We start from the raw sequence: 11,374 nt of genomic DNA on the forward strand, positions 1-11,374 counted from the left end.
TGCTCCAAGGCCTTTACGAAAACCAAATTGCAAACTAGGGAGTAGAAGATTACCTTCAACAAACCTATTAAGACGTTTTGCCAGAAGACGTTCAAAAACTTTAGATAATATGGGAGTTATGGAAATTGGGCGGTAATCAGTGGGACTTGAGCTACCACAAACACATTTACATAGAGGAGTAACATTACCAATTCTCCAACAAGTGCTAAAAGCTCCTCTTCTTGCTAACTTGCGCAAAATAACATAACTTTGGGGCTAAGAAATCTGCTGTCTTTATTAAAAACAAAGGAAAAATACCATCTGGGTCTACACCTCCATAAGCATCAAGGTCCATCAACAGAGCTTTAATCTCACGAGATCGAAAAGCTAAACTAGTTAGTTTAGCCTCAGGAAAACAGGAAGGAGGAACTTCAAGTTTTTCATTACTCTGTTTACTGTCAAAAACATCAGACAAAAGGGTTGCCTTTTCCTTTGGACAGTGAGTGACAGAGCCATCTGGTTTAAGTAAAGGAGGAACTGTTGCATCTACACCAAAGAGTGCAGATTTAAGGGTAGACCACCATTTATGTTCCAGAGTTGTACCAGAAAGGGTTTCTTTTATGGTTAAATTGTACTCCTTTTCAGTTGAGGCATAAACTCTCTGAGCAAAAGCTCGAAGTTGAGTATAGTTGTTCCAGGTCAAATCTGATCTGTTACCCTTCCAAAGGTGATAAGCCTCCTGCTTCTCCAAATAAGCACATCTACAATCATCACTGAACCACGGTTTGTCCTTCACTCGGTACCTTAGCACATGAGAAGGGATACGCCTATCTACACTATTATATACATTAGCTATTTACTTGACATTACTGTATCTCAATATATTCTATACTTTGCTAATTCTCTTCTAATGTCTACAGTATAGTATTTTTTACTTGCACTACTTTCCCTATTAAGAGTTCTTGGGATTGTAGCCATGCGCTTTTACTATTCTAATATTCAGGGTGTTTTGCAATGCTAGTTTGTTAGTTTCCAGTTGTTTTGTTCTGAAGCTAGTGTATAGCAATGTTCAATATTGGTACTATATCTCAATATATTCAGCTTTTTCATATATCAACGCTTCTTAGACTACTGAACTAGTGGAATTTTTGCTTCCTAATACTATAATGCTTGTTTAACAAATCATTCTACATTGTTGGCTCTTTAAATCCAGGCCAAATTGAATGATTACTGAAAATAAGACAAGGGGTGGCCAAAGTGGTAACGTTCCTGACTGGTGAATGCCAGACTGGGGTTAGACTCCAGCTCAAACTCGTTAGTTTCTTTTGTCACTGCAATCTCACCATCCTTGTGAGCTCAGGGTGAGGGGTTTAGGAGAGCCTATAGGTCTATAGAGTCATCAGCAGTCATTGCCTGGCCTTCCTTGGTCCTAGCTTGGGTGCTGATCACATGTATATATGATCAGTATCTATGGGCATTGTCCTACTGGCTGGGGCAATGTTGCAGCAATCAAAGTCACTTCCCCCAATAGATCACATGAAAAATTAACATGGTCATAGAATAATCCATGGTAATGTAAGCAAACCATTAATGTCAAAATTAAACAACAGAACACTGTATAAATAACCTTACACCATGGCATTAGCATATAACACCAAGAGAACAGCAAGATAGGTTAAGAGAGTGCATACAGAATTACAGAATACACAAAGAAAAGATGAACAACAAAGTGTGACAATAGTGTCAAAACAAACTGAGATCACAAAGAATATTCATAACTCATTTATACAACTCCAAAAGATAAAAATATCCAAAGTTGATGCAAACAATTACAATTTGTCATTACTAAAATAATGACTTGCTATATATATATACATATTTGTACCTTTTCAATATTATTGTACCTGAAACTTTCCCTTCACAGCAATTTCTTTGATAAAAGATGGCTTTAAATTACAAATGATCCTATTACGGCCTGCAAAATAAAGGTATTCTTACAAACAAGAACAACTTCACGCAGAAAATAAGAAACTGAAAATACATCAACAGCATGAATTCCAAAGATAAATAACTGCAAAATACTTTACTGTGGTCGCGGGGGCATATAAAAATTAGAATAGCGCCAACGTTATCCCTGCGTGTCGTAAGAGGCGACTAAAAGGGACGGGACGAGGGGGCTGGGAACCCCCTCTCCTGTATCTACATCCTGTGAGACAGCAACAAAAAGATGGAGCTGGGGGGAGAGTGACTGCTCCCCGCACTCTAGTTTTGGAGTTTCATTTGTTGATGTCGGCTACCCCCCAAAATTGGGGGAAGTGCCTTGGTATATGTATGTATGTATGTACTTTACTTCGCAAGACCAAACATCCACATTATGTGCATACGCATTGGCACCAAATCACATTTACTCGTTAATAAATCTATATAAGCCACCTACCGGCATAAATAGTCTCTGGGATGCACACGGCTTGAAAAGTTTTCTCCACGTTTTAGAATCTTGTCCAGGAGGATATGTTATACTGTGCAATGTCAAGGTAACTCGTTCGCGTATGTCAGAGGGCCATGAAGCATGCTGAAATAAAGATTAAAAATTATTTAAAGATCTCTGGAACACATTCTATGAACATTTTACCCCAAAAACCAATCAACCTGTATAATAAAATAGCATATTCTCTTAACCCTTTTACCCCCAGGCTATTTGGAAATTTCCAACCCTTAACCCCCAAGGGTTATTTTTTATTCAAACACATTTTGCAGTAGGCTATATATTTTTCAAATTGCTCTAACAGCATTAATTTTTGTCATAGAGAGGTCAAGGTTGGTCTCTTTCTCTTGGAAAATGCCTGAATTTTCTCAAAAAATTATCAAAAGGATAAAAAAAAAATTGTAAATAGCATTTTTTTGCAGGGACGTACCGGTACGTCCATGGGGGTAAAAGGATGTGTTTTGTGAAACGTACCAGTACGTCCTTTGGGGGTGAAAGGGTTAAATTCATACGGGTAGCATCTACAAGTTTATTATTTAACAATACTGTACAGGATCGCAAGAGGTTATCTTGATATGTAAACAATATTCAACTAGAAGGGCACTCAGTAGAGTGCAGACCTCCGCCTCGACAGCTTATTTCTCGACCTTGACCTTTGACCTTAACCCTTTTACCCCCAAAGGACGTACTGGTACGTTTCACAAAAGCCATCCCTTTACCCCCATGGACGTACCGGTGCGTCCTTGCAAAAAAATGCTATAAAAATTTTTTTTCAGATTTTTGAAATATTTTTGAGAAAATTCAGGCATTTTCCAAGAGAATGAGACCAACCTGACCTCTCTATGACAAAAATTAAGGCTGTTAGAGCAATTTAAAAAAAATATACTGCAAAATGTGCTGGGAAAAAATAACCCCCTGGGGGTTAAGGGTTGAAAATTTCCAAATAGTCTGGGGGTAAAAGGGTTAACATGTATTAATTAGCATAGATTTTCAAACACTCAAAAATGAACCCAGTTTGAAGTCCATACACTTAGAAGTTATGTTCTTCATAAGAATTTAGGAGAGAAAGAGAAAACTAACACATTTAAGACTTCTCTGGTAAAGCTAATCCAAACCCAGGTAAGATCCTTGGAGACTTGCAAGGTATACTCTTGGTAAGCAGTCTTATGGCTTCTTTAAATTTCATTTTCCTATATGGCATGATCATTTATTTCTTTTAATACACAGTATATTGAAACTCTATGTACAGTCAAGACAACTGATTTGCTTTACAATTACTCTATATCATGCATTTATATAAGTTTAATATAATACGTGATGATGAAGTTAATGTGAAGGGGCGCAGTTTTTCCCGTTACTACACAGCTTACATTGACTTGAACTCTCGTGTTTAATATACTCAACACAACTTAGTGTTTAGGCTATAATGTTCTATTAACTACTATTCATAATTTAAATTCCTCCACTTAGAGTCAAGCTATATTTACTGCTTAGATGTAATTGTATATACAAAATAAACAGTGTTTAGCAATAAAGTACACGGGGATTTGAACTGTACAAGACAACAAATTTTAATAAAAATAATTTGTTGTTTATCTGGATAGTTCTTTGTCAAATCCTTCCCTTCTTATACAAGCGCACACACAAGCAGAATAAACAGGTAACAAAGCTATTATTTCTCAGAAAATCAATATGAAAGGAATGATCTCTACTGTAAACCAAAATGAATTACTGCATACGATACAATAAGTCACAGTTCAAGATACAACCTACTATCTGGTAGGGTAAGGACTCCGAACCTAAGATTCGAAACAGCCCTGTTCTGTACTTTATCAAGATAAAAAATCTGTCATGACTTGAAGTGTATGCTAGCTAAACAAACACAGCTCTGGACCAGACACCACAAGGTAATGTGATCCCTAAACAAGAGACCTCTGTGAATATCACTGGTCCCTCTACCATAGGATTACCTATCAATGAATACTGTGAGCTTTATACTATACATAAATTCATAAACATTTTAACAAATAATTGAAAAATAAATTAATGTCACTATTTCAAGAAAAACAATACATGTATTCATATCCTACAGTATGACTTCACTCATTAAATCTGAACCTTATATTGAAAAATAAGTTATCCATTTCATTATGACTTGTCACAGACAATTATCACTTTAATTAATGTATACACACACTCATGCCAGCCAAAACCATGGCTGGAATTAATTGCAAGTATTTAATCTTGAGCTTTAATCACAATATCATTTTGATTTATTTCATCAAGAAAGTTTACTGTATATGAATTCTAATAAGTCATCAGTAAATAGCAGCAAGAAATACGCATAAATTTTGACATGGACATATCATGAAAGTGTTAATCACACAAGTAATCTGGTTCTATTCTCAAGGAAAAAACATAGCAGCAACCTCCCTATTGGTTTGGGAATTTAAATCTGTTTTGTTTTCTAACAAAACCAAAGTTGTTTATGATTTCCCTTGTGACTGACACAGTGTTACATGGATATATTTGTGACTGGAAAACAAATCAATGACAACAATCCTGAGATGGTAAAGATATTATTAATGGATGAGGATTCATAATATACAGCAGGCTACAAATTACAATAGACTGAGCTGTTCAGTATGTATGCACATTCGTGATGTGAAAATAAAAGAGAGAGAGAGAGAGAGAGAGAGAGAGAGAGAGAGAGAGAGAGAGAGAGAGAGAGAGAGAGAGAGAGAGAGAGAGAGAATGGTATTTAGTTAATCATTTTCGTTGCTGCATTGACATGTAACTATTCCTTAACTATGCCTTTGTGCATCCATAGTCAGATTTACACCAACTTACCATATTATTATTATTACTAGCCAAGCTACAACCCTAGTTGGAAAAGCAAGATGCTATAAGTCCAAGGGCTCCAATAGGAAAAAATAGCCCAGTGAGGAAAGGAAATAAGGAAATAAATAAATGATGAGAACAAGTTAACAACAAATCATTCTAAAACAGTAACAACATCAAAACAGATATGCCCTATATAAACTATTAACGTCAAAAACAGATATGCCATATATAAACTAGAAAAAGACTCATGTCAGCCTGGTCAACATAAAAACATTTGCTCCAACTTTGAAATTTTGAAGTTCTACTGATTCAACTACCCGATTAGGAAGATCATTCCACAACTTGGTAACAGCTGGAATAAAACTTCTAGAATACTGTGTAGTATTGAGCCTCATGATGGAGAAGGCCTGGCTATTAGAATTACCTGCCTGCCTAGTATTACGAACAGGATAGAATTGTCCAGGGAACAAATATAATACACCTGGAATAGTAAAAAAGGAAAATCATCCAAGAGAAATCACTTACCATTTGCACAAATACAGGTTTTTGAGAATCTTCTGTAAATACTATGACTGTTAATGGAGAATGAGATAGAGCTGCTGCAGACTTCAGCATGATAAGAGTTTCATTTATTCGGCTGCCACAGCATACTACTGCCAATACCAGTCTGTAAGGATACAGAATGCTAATTTTACTCATGATAAGGATTGCATTAAAGAAATATCAAAATCTCTAGTGAAAATTTCCGACGACTGTGCTATCTAATTTCTAAAACCAAAAATAACACAAATGTTAATTGTACCTGATATCATGTTTACAGTAGTAAAGTATCTATAAGGCTAAAACCATAGCACAAGATAACTGTGCAAAAGAACATGCTGTCAGTACCTTTATTTCTACTTACACCCAATGTATATGGTCACAATGCTTATAAAAAATCATCAATTCCTTAACAAATTCTAGGTTTCTCACTTGGATTATAAAATAGAAAACACTAAGGTAGCATGACCTTACAGCCCATTGTAAATTACAGTATGGTATCATCCTAAAATAGCTCTACACTACTTTTATCATAAGTAAAAGACTATATCAGCCATCCACAATTAATGTTCCTCTTAGATTTCAAGTTCACTACCTAAACTCGTATGTGTAAACAAAATGCTGCAGATCTACTTCCTTAATTTAAATATCGTACAATACAGTACTTACTATGTCTTAATCACGGAAACTTTATAATTATAGCAATGACTTTGCGTAAATCAATCATTTACTTGGGAAACTGAAATTTTGGCATAAAAAACGACTTAATCAGCTACTAATAACGAAACTACAATTTGATTGTTTTTCGGTGTCAGCTTATAACAAGAAAGGAGATGGCGATCTAAGTTAGGTTAGGTGGGCTTGGTTACCTTAGGCTATGACACATCCCCAAGATTTTCTTACAACTCTAGCATCCAGGCAAACAGGAGCAGTATAGCCATAGAAAACAAAATTGAAACTCATTTTCTATGCAACTAATAGTGGCCTTGAGAGTTTCGATAAGCGACTGCTTGAAACTATTAAAGAAAATACAGTTTATACATTTCCCTTTTTACATTTTCTATTAATTTACAGAATTACAGTACTGTACTGCAGCACATGTAAGCAGAGCCTGTGACAAGTTAATTATTTCAATGCCATTAATTACAAAACCAGGACTCTAGCTACTATACATCCATTAAGAAGGAATACTTTCCACAAATAAATGGCTCCCACCCCCAATATTAAATTCACTCAACATTAAATACTCAGGCAGGCTTTCTTGAAGACAAGACAGACACGTGCCTTCTAGTTGAACGTCCCAAACTATGGATGTGGAATATGTAAACTTGAAAATTAAATAAGACATGTCGAATACAATGTTTACCGTTATCTTAACGGGTTAATGTATGATACTTTTAATACTAACAAAACTGGAATTCACTATAGGAAATGGACGAGTGCTGGCTATTTTAGCATTTTTCTCTGTATGTTTAATGTGGGCTGGGGCATAATAACTTGCGTATCGGTTGATTAAAATATGAAGTCCATTTCTCTAACTTCATTAGTTACTTTTGGGAGACTGATGGCTTGTTATTGTGCATGTGATGCTTGCACCAGCTTTCCCGTTTTTTTGTATGTCGTAATCATTAGCTGAGTTTTTATCAATTACGAGCTTCCCGGATATTGTCCTACAGCAGCTATTTTTTTTTTACCACCCTCCCTTAAAGTTTTAGCTTCACTACCATCACAAAAGGGCATCTCCAAGAGGGAAGTATAATCTTTTTTTTTAAATTTAGTGTAATTTTGTTCAAATTTTAGTGTAATTTCATATATGTTGCCAATTGATTATGATGAATACACACTGTTCAGTGTATAGTTAATGTTGCTCTTGCCTAAGTAAAAATTAAGCCCGAAATAACGACTCACAGGGCTTGCGAGTGCAGCTCAACATGTAATGCTTGCCAGAACATCCGGCATTGATATCTTTTGTTTTAGTGAGCAAAGCAAGTACCATTAGAAGGACTTTTAGTGAATCATAGATAATTATAATAATTTTCAGCCACTTACATGAACCATATATTTTCTCAACTGCTTATCTTGTCTAATTTGCATTTCTGATCATTATTATAATTGCAAATCACTCGTTTTTGACATCTCCCCACCCAAAGAACCCCGGTTTCCCACTGATATCCCCCATAATTGTCTTTATATAAGGGGGTACAAAAACTCACAAACATGTGGTTTGCTCCAATAATCATGGTCAGAATGATTATGGTTATGTATTTGGGTAGAAATTAGAGTATCATATTTACCTTAAGTTTTGTGTTTTATGCATTTCTGATCATGATTATTGGGGAAAAACCACCTGTTTACGAGTTTTTGGACCCCCTTATATAAAGACAATTTTGGGAACCCAGGGATTTTTGGGTGGGGAAATACCAAAGATGGGTGATTTGCAGCAATATTAAGTCAGAGATGCAAAATAAACACAAGATAACCAGTTGGAAAAATATATGGTACATATAAGTGGCTGGAAATTAAACTATCAATTATCTACGATTCACTAAACGTCCATCTAATGGTTTTTGCTCCGCCGGTGTTCGCTTTGCACGCAAATATACATAATCTCGCTACTCCTATGTTTTGGCAAGCGGTACATGCTATCCCACCCCATTGGTCATTATTTCAGGGTTATTTTTTACTTCCACATGAGTATTAATTGCTATATACTTTACGTGAAGCATTTTCATTTGAATCAATTGCCGACATGGATGAAATTACAATAAATTTTGAAATAGATTGTACTTTGCTTAGGTTCCCTCTTGGACATATCTTTACGTGGCAGTGGTGAAGCTCAAACTGAAGGGGAAGGTGGGAAAAAAAAAATGGCTGTTGTAGATCAACATCCGGAAACTTGTTCATGAATATTTGGAACAACATCTGGAAACTTGTTCATAAATATTTGGAAGCTTGTAATTGGTTAAAAAGGCCAGGTAATGATTATGTCATACAAAAAAAAAAAAAAAAAAAAAATCTTGGCAAAAAGAGTGCAAGCAATGCATGAGCAGTAACTCGCCGTCAAGTCTCCCAAATGTAAACAACAGACTTAGAGTTAAAGATGGACTTCAGATTTGAATCAGCAGATACATAAGTTATTATGCCCCAGCCCCTATTAAACATATAGAAAAAATAGCAAACTAGCCAACACTTGTCCATTTCTTCTAGCAAATTTCATTTTCGCTTATAATTAAAGCATCTTACATTAACTGCATATTATATATAATTGCAGTTTTATTACTGATAAATTGTAATTTATGTACACCTATATATATATATATATATATATATATATATATATATATATATATATATATAATATATATATATATATATATATATATATATATATATATATATATATATATATTATATATTATATATATATATATATATATATATATATATATATATATATCTATATCTATATTCATTGATTCTGATAACAACATTTAAAGGGGTTAAATTTTACTGGGTAGGGTAACAATTTTTTGTCCACCAAATACTCGCCCACTTGGCTAATGTGCATAGCGCAGCATGTACCCCTTGCTAGAACAGGGGAGTCATAAAATGTTTAATTGCGAGCGTCGTGAACCCTGGCGGAGTGAAGACCAACAAGTGAATAATTAGTGTGTTCATAAAACAACATACTTGTAGATACAATAAAAGGAGTATTTGTATATCAGCGGCCAGTTCCTCCCGCATAGATTAAAAATGGACATCAACTAAGCCAAACTTTCCCCCCTAACCTACAAGTCATGTCCTTACCTATTTACCTAACGGGAGGCTAACGGCCCCCTGCGACCCCCCTTACACTGCCACATTCTAAGTTAGATATAATAATACATATAGGTGGCCAGTATCATACATACACCCCTAATAAAATATGGATGACCATGATAGGAAGGATTCTTGTCATAGGCCTGGTAACTCAACGATCTACACACGTACCCTTTTCCCAATGTGATCCCAACATGGTGTATTAACTGGTTTCCAGCCATAATAATGGTCAGAAATGCATGTAACACTAATTAAGGATAATTTAATATGGCGATAAATTAAAAGCTTCATACGATTTACACGCATGAACATAGCCATTCTCTTACCATACACCTAGCTTAGCCAGGGTGTATGTACGATAGCGGCCACCTGTACGTAAAATGTCCAACTTTGAATACGGCAGTGTAAGGGGGGTTGCAGGGGGGTGTTAGCCCCCTCATTAGGTAAGTAGGTAAAGACACAGCTTGTATGTTAGGTTAAGAGGGAAAGTTTAGGTTAGTTGATCCATTTTTAATGAACGCGTGAGGAACTGGCCGCTGACATACAAAGGCTCCGCTTAGCCTAACCAACCTAGTTTTGACCATAATTTACTAAAAAAACATTGATGTTTATTAACCCTGAGTTACTCTTGGGCCATAAAGGAGCCCAGACACCTTATTAATCAAACTACAATTAGTTCACAGCTGGAATTCTGTATGGAATTTCACCTGTCATACGAAGCCTCCAACGATGGGATAAGACTGGATCTCCTCTTCGATGATGCCACAGCATCTTTCAATTTAGATCCTCTGCCGAGCCGCTGCCCAATTCCATAGCTCTTAGACAGGGCGTCTGGTGTCAGCTTAACAAGGCTTTCATTATTCGATAGAGAAGGGCGCCGTTTGTTGGCATCGCTGAACAACAAAGTGCCATTGAGAAAGTCGCCTTTGCCCTCTGACCTCAAACTGCCAGATTCTGACTGTGGCGATGGTGCCCTTATTTCGAGAATTCTAGGGAGGTCTCCGTTGATTCCCAGCATCAAAAGCACGCCTATTGTTATTCCAATAAGCATCAACACCCGATAGGTACACTTCATTTTTTTCAATTTTCCCGAAAATCACGTCATGTTTACTACACTAGCACGACGCCGCGCGTACACACGTCTATTCACTTCAAAAGGTCACGCTCCTCTGAGAATGCAGAGTTGCCATTTTAGATGTTGAATATGCGCTACATAAACTTCCAAAACGCGCCAGAAAAGTGGTAAATATTTTTATGAGATTTAACAATGATGTCAAGAATAGCACAAATGTGGCTGCCTTCAAGAAAAACCTGAAGACTTATCTTTTTAGAAAGTGTTATAATAGTGACCTGAAAACTATTAAGCCTGAATACAAATGCTAGCGAAATAACTGATAACGATACAGAGCAAAATATTAACTGGAAGGAAATTATTTTTTTTCACACACCAAGGCCCGCCTGAACAGACCTTTAGTGTTTGATGGAGGGCGAGAAATAAACCCGTAAAAGTAAAAGTAAGCAGATAAAACAGAGATTGTTTCAATATTCCAAATTGGGAAGAGAGACTTTGGAAAGCAGCCAGTTTATCATATTGTACACTATCAACGGGAAAAGCACATTTCATGCTGGCGTAAAATAGCGATAGTGTGCCATATGGTAGACACCAAAGACAAAAAAAGCGCTAAATTCGCCAGAAACGCGCTAGAT

General features: G+C 36.0%; 1 protein-coding gene across 1 annotated transcript in view; it reads right to left on the reverse strand.

The window, feature by feature from the left end:
• LOC137620506 (glucoside xylosyltransferase 1-like) overlaps window positions 1-10,832 on the reverse strand; it is a 35,817-nt gene extending 24,985 nt beyond the window's left edge. Inside the window, exons 1-3 of the mRNA XM_068350690.1 lie at window positions 10,375-10,832; window positions 5,834-5,975; window positions 2,417-2,551 (exon numbers count right to left, since the gene is read on the reverse strand). Coding sequence (XP_068206791.1) covers window positions 2,417-2,551; window positions 5,834-5,975; window positions 10,375-10,742 — 645 coding nt within the window. The 5' untranslated portion in view covers window positions 10,743-10,832. The remainder of the gene's footprint in view (window positions 1-2,416; window positions 2,552-5,833; window positions 5,976-10,374) is intronic.
• Window positions 10,833-11,374: the final 542 nt, after the last annotated feature.

Source organism: Palaemon carinicauda, chromosome 27 (assembly GCF_036898095.1).
Source record: "Palaemon carinicauda isolate YSFRI2023 chromosome 27, ASM3689809v2, whole genome shotgun sequence".
Classification (NCBI taxonomy): Eukaryota; Metazoa; Arthropoda; class Malacostraca; order Decapoda; family Palaemonidae; genus Palaemon; species Palaemon carinicauda.